The sequence below is a fragment of the Danio rerio genome, chromosome 8 (assembly GCF_049306965.1).
Source record: "Danio rerio strain Tuebingen ecotype United States chromosome 8, GRCz12tu, whole genome shotgun sequence".
NCBI lineage: Eukaryota > Metazoa > Chordata > Actinopteri > Cypriniformes > Danionidae > Danio > Danio rerio.
In genome coordinates, this window is record NC_133183.1 from 23454051 (window position 1) to 23470095 (window position 16045).

A 16045-nucleotide genomic window follows, 5' to 3' on the forward strand; every position below is an offset into this window, starting at 1 on the left:
CATATCTACTTCTGTTTATGAGATTTCAGATCTGCTTGCACATCAGATTTACACATTCGACCTGGTGTGTGCTGAAATGCAAAATGTTGCAGGCAATACTATTTTTTCATCCACGTTTTGAGATTTTGAGCTTTTTCACTTTCCACAAAGTACTTGTTTTTACTCTTGTATAAAGAAAACAAGTGTTTTGTTTGTTGCATGTTATCAGTGTATGTCTGTAAATGTAAATTTCAATAAACATTTTAAAGACCAAACATTAAAATATTCAGCACTGACTCTGGTAATATTCTAAAAATATGGCAGACGAAAGAGCTTAACATGCTGCAATTTAAGAAAGCATGTGCAATCACAAAAAATGCCAGCAAACTGAGAAAGATCTTTATCTGTTTGATACCACACATGCTGCAAATCTTCACAATGCAAACTTGTTGTTTAAAAACGTGCTGCATTTTCCCACAACGCAAACAAATTAATAAAATGTGCTGCATTTTCTCACAACACTTTTAAAAAGCTCGGAACACAATGGAAATGTTTCAAGTAGACCCTAAAACGTGACAGATCCAGCTATTTAGGTTGTGGTTATTTAGGCTAATTAATACTAAAGACACGGTAATTTGGATATTAAAAAAACAAACAAAACACTCATCTTTCAAAGACCACCTACAACTTCACTGAGCAATAGTCACAGTATAGCGACGTCAATCACGTTTTTGGCTCCACTTGAAACTTTTCCTTTATGTTTGTTTCTTTTTGTGTTGTGGAAAATGCAGCACATTTTATTAATTTGTTTGAGTTATGTGAAAATGCAGCAATCCTTTTTTATGTGTTTGTGTTGTGAGAATCTTTTCTTAATTTGTTGGTGTTTTTTGTAATTGCATGTGTTTTCTTAAATTACAGCACGTTAAGCTCTCTCGGCAACTGTACAAAAATGACAAAAACAAAACAAAAAAATCCCAATGAGTAAAAGGGAAAAAAAGTAAACAAAAAAAAATCTAATGCTAAATAAAAGTTTATGGAAAAAGGCCAATATTTTAGTCACATGTTGAGCTTTTTCAAGGCCAAACTAGAAAATAGGTCTTGAAGCCATCTTCATTTTTTAAAAATCACATGATAACTAGAAAAATCTAATCATGACTACAACAAATCACAACGAATACTCTAGAAATCTAGAAATCTCCAATTCAGCACCATTCATAAAATTATCCAGCATATGTTTTACACAGCGAATGCCCTTCCAGCCATATCCTAGGAAGGGGAAACACTCATACACACACATAAACTATGGCCAATTTTATTTATTTATTTATTTTTTTTTACTTTATTCACCTATAACACAGGTCGTTGGACTGTGGAGGAAACCGGAGCACCCGGAGGAAACCCACGCAAACAAGAACATGCAACCTCCACACAGAAATGCCAGCTGACTCAGTTGGGACTCAAACCAGCAACCTTCTTGCTGTGATGCAACAGTGCTAACCACTGAGCCACCGTGCCACCCCTATATAAATCATAAAAGAAGAAACCATACATTTTAACCTGACTTCATTAAATGTTCCGATTTTTTGTGTGTGATATAATTGTATGTAAATTGCATAATTAATTAAATAATTAAATAATAACACAAAATTAGTAATTCAACATTTTTTTTTGCAATAACTATTATGGCAATATGGCAATAACTACTGAAATATGGCAATAACTATTGGTATGGCAATAACTATTGAATTTTTATGCTATTCACCTGTAATGTTTTGCATTAAAAGTCAATACTCAGCCACAGTGTGTGTGTGTGTGTTTGTGTGTAGATGGGAGTGGTAATACGTCATGTCTTGCCCTTCAGAGTATAAATGAGCAGAGAATTAATGCTCAAGGCCAGGGCTCACACCTCCTCATTTGGCTCCTCTTTCTCGCTCGCTCACTCTGTCCCCACCGTTCAGTTTCATTCCTTCTTACACCGCCTTATCACCTGTGACTCTTCCCATCATCCTCTTATAGACGATTCAAAGCACCTGAGCGAGAGCTGTGAGCATCAAATATCAGTTCTGTGTGTTTTTGTCTGGAGGGTTAGGCCCAAGTTGGGGCTTATTGCGGGCCTGATACTCTTAAGAGGTTTGTAAGATAAGTGGCTGTTGAACCACTCTCTATTCGCAGAACGACTGATGTAAAATAAGCTTTCTTTGAGTTCAAGCAGCCGAGACTTTCAAACATGAAAAAAAATACACTTTATATTCTTCACCATAAACACCTGAAATAGAAAATGGATTCTCTGATGTGTACTAAACAGTACCATCTGTTGCTCAAGTTCCTATTCGAGACTACTCTACTGGTGTGCATATTGATATTTCCTTACAATTTCTGTAGTCACTGCTTTTAATTAATCCAAGGCGATGCGTAAAAGAACCCAGCAAGCATTTTTTGTTCTAAAAGATGTCTAATAAACATCTATGCATAGTCGTCTGGGCTAAAACATGGCTACATTTAGGCTGTCAGTGAAAATCTAATAAATATCTAATAATAGGCCAAAACTAGACTAGTCATCAATTAAACAGAAATTAATAACTATACATATAAAATCTGTCTAATCTATCTATTTGATGACTAGTCTAGTTTTAAGCTATTCTTAGAAGACTATTAGATTTTCACTAACAGCCTAAGTTTAGCCTTGTTTTAGCCAAGCTCTTTACATTTAAATGTCTATTAGATGTCTATTAAACAAGAACTTTCACGCATCCTTCGTTCTTGTGGTCATGAGTTTTAGAACTAAACTTTGGCGGTTAATGATGATGTTACAAAGACACAAGATCAATAAAGAATGTATGTTAAGAAACAGCCTATGTCTGGACAGAGTTTCCCTGGTTATTACCTGCCTATTATTCAGATATAGTAGTCTATTACATCTTATTCTTCATCTGTTATCCAACCCAATATCTAATCCTAACAGTCACCTTACTAACTGTTTATAATTAGCAAATTACAGGTTTATTGAGCTACATAGCTTATGATTTGTTAGTGAAAATTGTACCTTAAAATAAGGTTTGACAAAAGAGACAATAATGTCACAGAACTCTTCAACAAAATCAATCTCCTTTTGCGATCAAGCTTATTTGTTGACATTTGGTAAAACAAGCTGTCATGAAATTGCATATGAAGAGATACTTACTTTAATTCTACAGAATATACTCTTAAGTTAACCCATTTAAAATAAATTGAAGCAAAAATACGTTCAGTTGCAATATAACATACAATTAAGTGCTCAAAAGCAGTACATTCAGTTAAATTCTTATAGGTCTATTCGTTTGAATTAAGTAGCACTCTTTTAAAATTAAGCTTAAGTGTTCTTGTTTTTCAAAAAGAGTCTTTAGTATCGCCAGCACATTCAGGAGAACGATTCATCAAACCTAATGTTCAAAGAGTTTATGGACTGCCTGAGTAATGATTAAAACTAGCAAATAAGCTCTTTTGGGTGCCCATTGTCCTGTTAACTATCTTGGTCTCACAGCTCATTGTGTTCAAATAGGTCCTCTTGTTTCTCTCATCGGCAACGTTTCACTATCAGATAGAGGAGATGTCGTCTCTTCAGTCCGGTTGTCATGGTCACTGTCTTATTGTTGTGCCAGCTATTTGTGTCTCATTCTGTGTTCAAAGTGATTTGCAATTATTCCACCTTTCAAGGGGTTATTAACAGCTGTGAATATTGAGAACATTGAGCACATACAAAACAGAGCGTTTCTTGAAATACCCGAGGCCTGCGCTTCTCTTCTGTTTGATGAGTGAAACAATTGTAGTAGTAGGAATATGAAAGAAAAACAGAGCTGTTATGTATTCGAGAATGAGAAATGACCAGGCACATTGCTTTTGAATTATAAGTGTTCTGCTTGTGATTTTTTATTTATCTACTTTTTTGAAAGCAGGATTGTCATCTTGCACTGGATTATTGATTCGACCCTGACTGAAAACTTTGTTGGTTTCAAGGTGCTCCTCTAATAATTTACTGCGTTGTGGTTTCAACTGTGGGATCAATAAAGCATGCTTTTCAGTTTTAAATAAGAGGTATTGATTAAAAATCTAAATAGATTCTGATTTATTGATTATCTCATTAATGACTGTCAGTCGGGGAACTAAGGTCTGGTATACTGTATGCTTATTAGGTGATGCTAAATGTTGTATAAGGATTAAGGTGATGTGCAGAATAGCCTGAATACTCTAATAGAGAATAGAGAAAAAGGTCTAGATATTTGAATAGAAAGAGACGTAGGTGGAGAATACAGAGAATGTCAAATCTAAGTAAAAAACCATTTTAAAAATGCTTTTTTTACAAAGTGTTGTATAATCTTGTCAGTTAATACAACATAAAAACAAGTATTATAATATTGTTGTACAAAAAAAAAAAAAAAAAAAAAAATATATATATATATATATATATATATATATATATATATATATATATATATATATATTTTTTTTTTTTTTTTTTTTTTTTTTTTTTTTCCTGATATCTTTTGATAACAATTAAGTAACTTAGCTCTCTGTAACACTCACATGGTCTCCCAGGACTGTGCCCAGACAGTACCTGGATGGTAGACCACATTGAAAAGCTAGGTTGTTGCCAGAAAGGGTGTTAGTGAGGCCAGCAGGGGGCTCAACCTGCGGTCTGTGTGGGTTTTGTTGCCGCAGTAAAGTGAAGGGGACTCTTTACTGCTCAGTGAGAGGCGTCTTTCAGATGTGACGTTAAATCGAGGTCCAGACTCACTGTGGTTATGTGGTTATCTTGGAATCCCAATCATCTCCAGCCACTGAACTGGCTCTATCACTGTCTCTCCACTCCACCTATAGCTGTTGTGTGGTGAGCGCACTGGCGCCATTGTCCTGTGGCTGTGTCCTTTCATCCAAGTAAATGAAGCACACTGGTGATGGCCTGAAGAGAACCCACTTATGATTGTGAAGCACTTTGTGCGTATGGCCATACACAATAAATGCTCTATATAAATACACATTACATTACTTGTTTACACAATAAAAACAAGCAAAAACATCCATTTTAATAATTCTAAGACACTCCTGCTGTTCCAGTGTGCATCAGGAGGTCAGTGGATGTAGGTGGTCTGACTAGGGTCAGGAAATTGATTGATGGGATGTTGATCCCATCAACATGTCTGTCTTGTATAAATCACATTGGACTCCCTTTGGACAGTGTAGTAAACAGTGATTCAATATCTGCAATCTCTTTCTAGACCTATTTTGAAAAATGTAATCATCATAAAACATGGAAGGCTAAAAAATTCTGCAGCTTCTTCAACAGACTATATCTGTACTGCAAGTATAAAATGAAGGATTTAGCAATCCACCAAACTTTAATTCATTAGCATAACCTCTGCTTAAAATTCATGACAAAAAAAATCCCTTGTCGGCGCCTTCACCTTTGACCTCCCGTACAATATACACTAACTCAGTCTAACCCTCAGTCTTGACCCTCAGTCTTTCAAATCAGAGGCCGCTAAATGAATTCAGTGCGATGTGGCTAATTACCAAAGACAATGCAACCTGAACTCCCCTTTATTTGCATATGATAATACAATTGTCTGAAGCTGAAGTAATAGCTCAATTAAAGCAAGACAGATAAGCCTGCAGTTTCTTGACAAGTTTAACTAATTACAGTTATCTAATTATTGCAGGTTAGCGGCATGTCCAAATTGTTATTGAACCTGGAATCTCTGTGGTCGATGTCGTTGACAATATGCTATTTTGAGTCAGCATTTAGGGGTCTTTACTTTAGAGGTTTAAATCATCAGTGTACGGATTACACGGTAATCCCGTGTGAGTAAATACCCAGCCTTATACATCCACAACCATATGAATAACACACTCTGCAAAACCACACAACTGTTTTCCAAGAATTGTTATTTCTGCTAAGATCTTATTCTTTAGAAAATGCTAATGCTTACATGCTTACATACTAAATTAAAGACTCTCAATATGAGCAATTTTTGAACTATGTGATCAGTGGCGGATTTACACATGGACAATATGGGTGATGCACATGAAGACGGTGCAAAAACAAACAAACAAAAAAAACATGTCCAAGTAAAAAACAACTGTGCCCCAGTAAAAGATTTGAGATGTGATTTACTTTACTATTTATTTGCCCAGTAGAGCTTTGTGTTTAGCAATGCCCCTGGCTTTGGTTTACTTAAATGGGTTATATGACAATATAATTGATGACTTTGCATGTGTTTCAATGGGAGTAATAAAAATTCAACCACATAGTGTCTCCTTTATTTTTTGAGGGAAAGGGGTGTGGTTCGCCCAGGTGTGTGTGTAACGAGTAAACTTTTCAATTCCATTTTCTCACAAACAAACAATGGTTGTTTTAAGAACTTATCACAACACCTCAACCTCAACACACCTGCAAAGATGTTACTAGAAAGCCTAGTAATGTTGTGGTCACACTAGAGTTTTAGCATGTGAAATTCTGTAGTATGGCGCTACGAAAAGGGGTGGGATTAAACAAGATGATTAGACATTTAAAAAGCAAGCTATTGGACTAGATTTTACATTTCTGTCCAGAGAGGTCATGTTTTGATCATCGATTGGTCTCACGCAATCACGTGATGGGATTTTAGTGGTCAGAGTTCAGCAAGCTTTACAACACAGCGAACTGCGAAACTTGTCACACAAGCTTTTGTTTCCAGTTTGCTGCATTCGCATACATATGCTGTCTGAATTAAGATAGGGGTTGTGGATCGCCCAGGGTGCCATTTCAACTAGAACCGCCACTGTGTGTGATGTGTAAACTTTTCCATTCCATTTTCTCACAAACAAACAATGGTAGCTTTAAGAACTTATCACATGAACTAAAATGGTTCTTGCCTTATAGGGGTTCTCAAAGTTGGTCCTGGAGGTCCGGTGTCCTTGCAGATTTTAGCTCTAACTTGCCTCAACACACCTGCAAAGATGTTTCTACAAAGCCTAGTAATGCTGCGGTCACATTAGAGTAGGGGTGTCCAAGTCTGTCCTGGAGGGCCGCTGTCCTGCATATTTTAGTTTCAACCCCAATTAAACACACCTGAAACAGCTAATGAAGCTCTTTCTAGGTACTAGAAACTTCCGGACAGATGTGTTGAAGAAAGTTGGAGCTAAACTATGCAGGACACCGGCCCTCCAGGACCGACTTCGGACACCCCTGCAATAGAATTTGAGCTTGCGAAATTCTGTAGTATGATGCTGCGAAAAGGGGCGGGATTAAACAAGGTAATTAGACATTCAAAAAGCAAGCGATTGGTCTATATTTTAAATTTCTGTTCAGAGAGGTCATGTTTTGATCATTGATTGGTCTCACGCGGTCATGTGATGGAATTTTACAGGTCAGAGTTCATCAAGCTTGAACTTTACAACACAGCGAACTGCGAAAATTTTCGCAAGAGCTTTCGTTTCGGGTCTGCTGCATGCGCATATGTATAAATGGAAGTATATGGGGAGAAAAGTCTAGTGTGACTGCAGTTTAAGAGCTGGACTAGCTAGCCCAGGTGTATCTAATTGTGGTTAGAGCTAAAAATCTGCAGGACATTGGAACTATTGGAACAAGATTGAGAACTCCTGCTTTAGGGTATCACCTTAAAAGCAACTTAATTGTATGTAGAACATGGTCAAATGTACCATTTTTACAGATTACACAGCATATTTATCTGTTTTCTGCTCATTATATCAGGCTTAAGTCCTTTTAGTGATATATACAGTACTTTAGATCCGAAGAAATGTTGTTTCTCCAAAATGCATTTCCAGTAAGATTTTGATGGCAATAAAACGTTGAGCTGCTGGAATCTGCTTAACGTTTGCAGTTAAGGCTGGATTTGATATGCCGTACTGCTCTTTAATGACGCTTATTTATCTCTTCATTTTCTATTTCCACACGCACAAACGATTTATACTGGCACAATTTAAAACAGCTTTGGCTGCAGATGTTGTAAAGCTCATATTTAGAAAATGTGTCTTTTAAAGTTTGCTTATCTCCTGTAGAAAGTGATAAGCGTACATAAGCCTGCTATTATGTTGATGTTTTTCATGAGCTAATGATATTTTCTTTCCTTTACCCCTGTGTGACCTTCACATAAACCTTTTTTGTATTTTTAGATTTTTATTAAGGCATTATTTATTATGTTTATTAAGCCGCTTTTCTCATGGGGATCATTAGCTGGTCACAACAATATGTGTGATGGGGTTTAACTATCCTTCTGGGGACATTTTGGTCCCACAATAAAAGCAAACTGTGACACTTCATAACCTCCACATGCTTTAGTTTTTTTTTCTTCGTGTGTTTTCTTCATCGGGGTTGTTTTCACAAAACCCTTCTCTTAAACGCACCAGCTTAATGAGATTTCCTGCGGCTGGCTGACAGTCTACAGGCAGTTTTTATTCATTTTCAGTCGTTCTAAAGAAATAAACAGAATTCAACATTATTCGACACCACCACTGTCTCTTTCTTCTTCCTATACTGTAAAATAGAGTGGAAGATCAATCATCTTAACAACAAAAAAGAGTTTCTCTGTTTCACAAGGAGGAAAAATGTGGCATTATACTGTCATGTAATTTGCAGGATGAGGTTCTATTGCCTCAGTAAACCCACCAGACACTGTATTAACCTTGGGATGAGAAACTGATCTCCCCCTTAGTGGAAAGTGCTGTACACTGGTTGAGCTTTTCATAGCCCGTACGCGGACTGATTTATCTCTGGGAGGCGAGATTGGGATAGAATTGGGTTCGGATGAACTCCTCTGAGGGAAACGGCGGGAAGGAGGTCTAAAATGTTACATATTTTACTTTAAAATGACGTCACGGGGTTGTCATCTAAAGCAGGACTGGCAGGTTGTTAGTCAGACGGAGGAGGAAAAGAGAGAGAGAGGGAGAGGGAGAGAGAGAGCGAGAGGGAGAGAGAGGGTGGATAGCGCGCGCAGTGGTGATAACACTATCTATCTATCCAAATGACGAGCGTTGCTTTCACGCGCTCCACTCATCACGCGCGTCCGTGAAGTGGTGTTTCATTTCTCACTTTTCTATTTTTTTCCCCGCGTCACACATTTATTTGGTCTCTTGAAAGATTGAGAGAACTATCGTAGAGCTTTTGGGGCCGATTGGACATGCTTTTAAGCCACGGAAATCTCGATGTTTTATCTTGCGTTTTTGTCTGCGCTCGGTTTCATGATGACAATGTAGAGAAAGTGCGCCGTGACCGCGAGCGCAGCGCACGAGTGATGTTGACGCCGTCACCCTGCCGCCTGGTTCCCACAGCTACTTGACTTTTTTTTCCAGTGGAGTATATTTTAGATGAACTTGTGAATGTAAAAGAAGACGGCTGTTGAGACGCAAGTGAACCGTCCAGCTGCCCACGCTGCCGCTGGGTCGCTCTGCACGTCTGTGCGCACTTCTGAGGAGAAACAGCGAGCAACTAAAAAAGGGGACAAGACGCGTCCTTGTTTTTCGTGAATTTTTTGCCCAGTCCACGTTTGGAGAGCTCTGGAAAGACGTGGAGCTATTTCAAGCTGTCTGCTTCTCGGGATTTATAACATTAGAATGCTAACGTTTGGAGTAAGGTGTCTAACTTAAGGTGACCATCACGCTCGAGCGTCGACGTTTGTTGGAACGCATAAATGGACGAATATCAGGAAGACTGATTCAGAATTGTTGTCTGGAAAAATGTGGCTGAATCGGTGTGTCACACGCAGGTAATAAATATCCCTTTGGCATCTCTATCTAAGAGCTGAATGCATTAGACGCCCCAAAAAATCCTGTCACCGTGCAAGAGTTTTGTGGCAAGTTGATGCGCGTCGCGCTGTTTTCACTTCTGCCTGTGATGTCTTACTTAAACCTCACAGCTTTGGGTTGATAATATTCCCGAGGAAACGTTTTAAGTGATGCTGATTTTGTGTGAATAACTAGAGGGCTCGTAATTAACAAGATAGTGAATCAAGTTGAAGTTATGAACGCAGCGTTCGCTAGGGGTCGCCAAATAACCGCGATGCGCTTCCAAAGACTTGACGCGCGCAAATTAGGTCGAGTATCAGCTAAACACACCCTCACATACCACAGTACACCGTGCCAGAACATTTTCTGTGCGGTCAAGACATTTATGCCATTTTATGAATCACATCTCTCCCTGTTAGATTGACATTTTGATCATATGGTTCAAATGGTGTGCAATTTGCCAGTGGAATGTCAGGTTGAGTCAGACTTGGGAGCTGTAATGGCCAAGGATTTATTTACGGTTTACAGGAGCTCTTAGCACTTGATGTTGACCACGTATGGCTAGAGTAGCATTAAATCGAAAACGGACATGCATGCAACAAACCGTTTTTATTCATTGCATGTGCCAAATGCTATGTAAAACAGAACCTACAAGTATGACAGCATATGGGTAACAATTAAGAACTTAATAGTTTCATGTTTAGAAAGACCCATCTAGAGAAGATGAAAACTGTGGACCTTCAAGTTTTGGTAATTCAAAGTCGTAAAACTTGACAGATATCCTTGCCATCACATTTGTTTAGCAGCTGTTTCAGAGGCATTATGTGGAGAGCTTGCTTAAGGTGAGAATAATGGTGGAGTCAGGCGAGCATCATTGTTCATTATCTACCTGATGTAGGATGTTGCAACATCTTACATTCACATGTTCTCTAGAAGCTGCTCTTGGCTCTACAGTGCCATGCAAATGTATATTTGACATATTTTGCTGCATGTTTTGTTTAAATATTCATCTTATTGCTCAGACTTGTCATTCAGCTATTTGAAGATCTCAAATCTGTGTAAGTTCTGAGACAGAGAAATTAAAGGATATTGTTTTCTGTAATTTTACTGTGATACTTTCATTTACAGCACTAATAGGAATGAAATTTAGGAAATGTAATGCTTGAAAATCAGGAATGAAAAGCTTGTGCCAACATTTGAGACATGGCTATTGGAGTGTAGCAGTTTTTTTTAATGTGGAGTGAGTAAAGTATGAAATTGTCGGATTTTGTCAGTAAAAGTTCCTTTATACACACACAGCCATGTTTTATGAGAACAATTGAGAATTTTAAACTTTCTAGACATGTGTTTAAGTAAAACTTTTTTTTGTTTTAAATTAATAATAATATTTCTTTCAAATTTAAAATAAAACGTTGATATTTTTCAAAAAAAAAAAAAAAAAAGGTGCATGTTAACTACACAATGCGATTGCTTTATTTTTCACAAATCAGAGTCCAAAAATCTGAAATCTTTTTATTCTGACCAAAAATGCTCAAATGTTTTAATATTTTATCAGACCTTTACAACAAATATTAACATTTTACAAAAACCTATAGTTAATGTGTGTGTTTATGTGTGTATGTATTTATATTTTGTATATACAGTTGAAGTCAGAATTATTGGCCCCTTTAAATTTTTATTTCTTTTTTTTTTTATATTTGCCAAAGGATGTTTAATAGAGCAAGGACATTTTCACAGTATGCCTGATAATATTTTTGTCTTCTGGAGAAAGTCTTATTTGTTTTATTACAGCTAAAATAAAAGCAGTTTTATTAAAAAAAAAAAAAAAAAAACATTTTAAGGTCAAAATTATAAGACCCTTTAAGCTATATTTTTCCCGATAGTCTACAGAATAAACCATCGTTATAATTGGCTAATCACTCTAACCTGCCTAGTTGAACCTAGTTAAGCCTTTAAATGTCACTTTAAGCTGTATAGAAGTGTCTTGAAAAATATTTAGTAAAATAAAATGTGCTGTCATCATGGAAAAGATCAAATAAATCAGTTATTAGAAATGAGTTATTAAAACTATTATGTTTAGAAATGTGTTGGAAAAATCTTTCTGTTATATATTATTTCAGGGGGGCTAATAATTCTGTATGTACACTGAAAAAAATGAAAAGGATTAAAATGATTTATATGTGTTGAATTTAAGAAAACAAATTAAATTTAGTAATGTTCAACTTAATTTGTTTGTCTAAATTCAGCACAATTAATTAGTTTACAACCACCTAATCAAACAATGTAAATCCAAGAAATCATCTTTGAATCATTTTTTACAAGTATATATATTGCATGGTTTGAAAAGGATCTAAAATACAAGACAATAAGGAAACTCTAGCAGTATGATAACATTCCTCTCTATCCCAAGTACTGAACAGCCTTGATGAAGATCATTAGTCGCAACTCTTAATTGCTCCATCAACTACTTTAATATCTCCACATGTAGGTTATGCATCCTCTCACAGCTTTAGCTCTCTCTCGGGAGCCTTGACTCTCCAGCGTATCTTGTACCTGATGTTCTCATATTAAGCGGCCTGGCGGATGGGTCTCCGTATTCAACAGACTGGCCATGTATTTCAGTGTACAGTTCACTGACCTGGAAGCCGTTAAAATTGTAAATGGTGAGATGGGATTGTGAGGAATATAAGTCCATGTGCTGACCTGAACAGCAGCTGGTTCTTTACGAGCTTTGTCACTGCAAAGAATCAGCATTGACGCAAACCATTGAGTACATTTTTATTTCTGTGAAACTTTTAAACGACTTAATTTGACTTAATGTTTCCCCCTTCTTCCTGTCAGACGAGGTTTTCTTAAGTGTACAGCCGTCAGTGTCTTAAATGGCAGCACACAACTATCTCATTACCATGTACACTGTAGCGTGTAATAGCATGACACTTCTGTCATTTTTATACCATCCTTCCCCGGATGTAACTTAGTTACCTCGTTTGTTCAGGCACAGTACTGCATGCCTGGTTAGTGTGAGGAGTGCCTTTGCTCTTCATTTGACACTCTTGATGGTCTGATAAAATGGCAGGATGGTTTGATTGCATCCACCCCCATTTTAAACGGTTATGTAACAACATCTTCAAGGGTTCAATAAGCCAGAAGTGGCTCTCTGTACTGCAGCTAATAGTACAAATGTCAGAAAAAGAAAAGTGTCTTAATAAGGAGAGATTTTAAAGGGTAGGTTAAAATTTAGACAGATTTCTCTTTCCACAATCCCACTCAGGAATAGTCATTCTAAGGTTTTGACTACTTCAAAGGCATAAATAAAACTGAGAAGCCATGTTTTAAAAGTAGAACTCAACAGCTTATGCAACTTTTGCCTTTTCACAGGGGGGATAACAGCTGGTATTATCATATGTACATTCAGAGAGTTTCTTCAAAGCATTGCATTGATTGTAGCCAAGTAAAATCTTTTAGAGCACTCTGACAGTCTAAACATGCAAATTATAAAACAGTGGGATTTAACGTAAGCACTGCAATCCTTAGTATGTTAGCTAACTTTTGAAGAACAGACAGTTTAAATCATTTACTTAAATGTACCTAAAGGCTAAAGCTGCATTCTAAATGACACACTATGCACTATGTACTTATGCACTTACTCACTCAACAGCATAGTATATGTAGGTAGTGTTGTGCCAAATTGAACAGTAATAGTTATTTTACTAAGTGGAAAATTAAACCGTTTCCCTGATGACGTTTGACGGTTGCCATATTAGTGCAATAAATGACCATACTGTAATACCACATAATACCTGCCATGGGTAAAACCACATTCACCATCTGGAGGTGGTAAAATCACTCCCGTAGGAGAATTTTGCTTTCACCATCCAAAATAAATCAAGTAGTCCAACATGTGGGCCTGATAGCTCCGCCCCTTTCGCTATGTAAGCAAAGCTGCGACTGTTAAGTGTGTGAAGTGTCCATCATTACACACTTAATTTTACCAATTGAATGAGTGCATCATTCGGGTAAAGTGCACTTATTATTTTTAGAGTTTTCAGTGTAAACACACTACTTACACTACAAAATACGAATAGTGCATACGTATGCGATTTGGGACGCACCTTAAGATTTTCTGTTAGAAATGATGCCTTCCTGTAGTTCATTTTCAAAGATTGTTTAAAAAACTAAATAATAGTTTCTTGATTAAGTATTATTTGAAACATTTGGACTGGAAAAAAATATTGTAGTGCTTCACAAGCATTCAAAAAGCTATTAAGCTACTTTTGGCAAAATACTAACAGCAAGAAAGTCACTGGTTCGAGTCCTGGCTGGGTCAGTTGGCATGTCTGTGTGGAGTTCTCCCTGTGTGGCATGTTCTCCCTGTGTTTGCGTGGGTTTCCTCCAGGTGCTCTGGTTTCCCCCACAGCCCAAATACATGTGGTAAATGTGAACTGAAAAGACTAAATTGGCCGTAGTGTATGTCCATGAAAGAGTGTGTATGAGTGTTTCCCAGTGTAGGGTTGTGGCTGGAAGGCCATGGCTTTGTAAATCATATGCTGGATAAGTTGGCGATTCATTCCGATGTGGCAACTCCTGATTAATAAAAAGACTAAGCCGAAAATAAAATGAATGAATAATAATAATAATAATAATAATAATAATAATAATAATAAAGAAGTAGATTTGTAAGTTGTATCTTGATATGTTAAAGCTAATACACAGCTTATTGTCTGTTCTAGTTAAACTAGTTAAACTAGTTACTAGTTAAACATTTAACCAGTTAAATTCTGCTGTTATTTTGGGATTTCCACCTGGATTTTGCCTACCCAAATTTAAAAGCTTCCCAAATCCACATGCAGAGGTGTAAATGCAAAAATTTGGTATCATTTTAAAGAAAACCCTTTGAAATTTCATTAAACACTATTGAAAGTGTTTAAAATAACTGTATATGTTGTCTGTGTTATAATAAACACCAAAAAATAGAGGCGCTTTTTGTATATATATATATATATATATATATATATATATATATATATATATATATATATATATATATATATATATATATTTATAAACTTAAATTTGAAAGTGTACTTTTTAAGTTCTGTGTGGTCTAGGGTGCCGTAATTAATTTTGGTGGTTCCTGCACATGTCTGTAATCATAGGAAAAAAGAAAAATGTCTTTACCATAATCTATGCAAAACCTATTGTATTTTAACTGATGAGATGTGCCATATAAGCCACAGGGACCAATCATTGTTTTCATATTTCACAATTTTTTTGTTTGATCAAACATAATTCACTAGGTTAGGACCACATCAGACATATAAAAGAATTACTTATGCACATCACCTCAAAAAACGAGGAGAATGGCCTTGAAGCGCACAGCCTAAGGTAAGAGATGACAGCTGTCTGTGCTATCTGGGGCTGCTTATTAATCATAAATGTGTTGTTTTCACTTCTGCGCCATGGAAACACCGCGGTTCATTCGACAACTATTTGATATGTGAATATAATTCAGTAAAAGGAATGCTAGAACTGTGTGAGCACTGGCAAGAGCTTTCATTTGAGCGATAACTTGTAAATGTGTCATATATGAACTATATGAAAAGTATGAAAATGAGCCAATGTTCAATACCCAGCTCTTGTATCCAAAATACTGTACTTTTGTACCGTAGAATAAAAACCAAAGTAATGCATATGTGAATAAAATATAGATTCTACACTTTCAAACGAAACCACGTACAGGGGTCTGGTGCAATGCTGGCCCTTCAAATCTTTAAGCGAAAGTCGATGACTTCACAAACCTGGTAGCAGGTCCGCAGAGTTTAACTGGTTAAAGAAAACATTCACATATTGCTTTCATTTCAAATGTGAAAGCCTGCCACACACTAACCTGACAATAAAGTACTAGCGGTAGTGAAAAACAACTGTGCCGTTACCAAGCACAGTCTGTGTCTGGATTAAAAAGCTGTATGTCAGGGATCACCAACCCTGTTCCGGGAAAGCTACCTTCCTGCAGAATTCAGTCCCAACCCTGATCAAAAACACCTGAACCAATTAATAGTACCTAAAGCAGCACTTGATAATTACAAACAGGTGTGTTTGGTCAGGGTTGCAACTGAAATGTGCAGGAAGTTAGCTCTCCAGGTACAGGGTTGGTGACCCCTGCTGTATGTGAACACACCAAACAGATGACAGACAACTGGAATGAAAACACACTTTGCGCACCTGGATGAGAAGATGTACTTACAATACCCGCAGATAGAATTAGTCTGTATTAAAGTGAAACCAGAACTAGTAAGGCGCACATACAAAC

The 16045-nt window shown here is 36.8% G+C and overlaps 1 protein-coding gene and 1 long non-coding RNA gene across 2 annotated transcripts in view; one reads left to right on the forward strand and one right to left on the reverse strand.

The window, feature by feature from the left end:
* The window catches only part of LOC141375626 (uncharacterized), a 382930-nt gene that overhangs the window by 25651 nt on the left and 341234 nt on the right, over positions 1-16045 (reverse strand). The window lies entirely within an intron of this gene.
* ajap1 (adherens junctions associated protein 1) overlaps positions 8956-16045 on the forward strand; it is an 86882-nt gene continuing 79792 nt past the window's right edge. Inside the window, exon 1 of the mRNA XM_005166950.6 lies at positions 8956-9716. Within this exon, the coding sequence (XP_005167007.1) occupies positions 9688-9716 (29 nt within the window). The 5' untranslated portion in view covers positions 8956-9687. The remainder of the gene's footprint in view (positions 9717-16045) is intronic.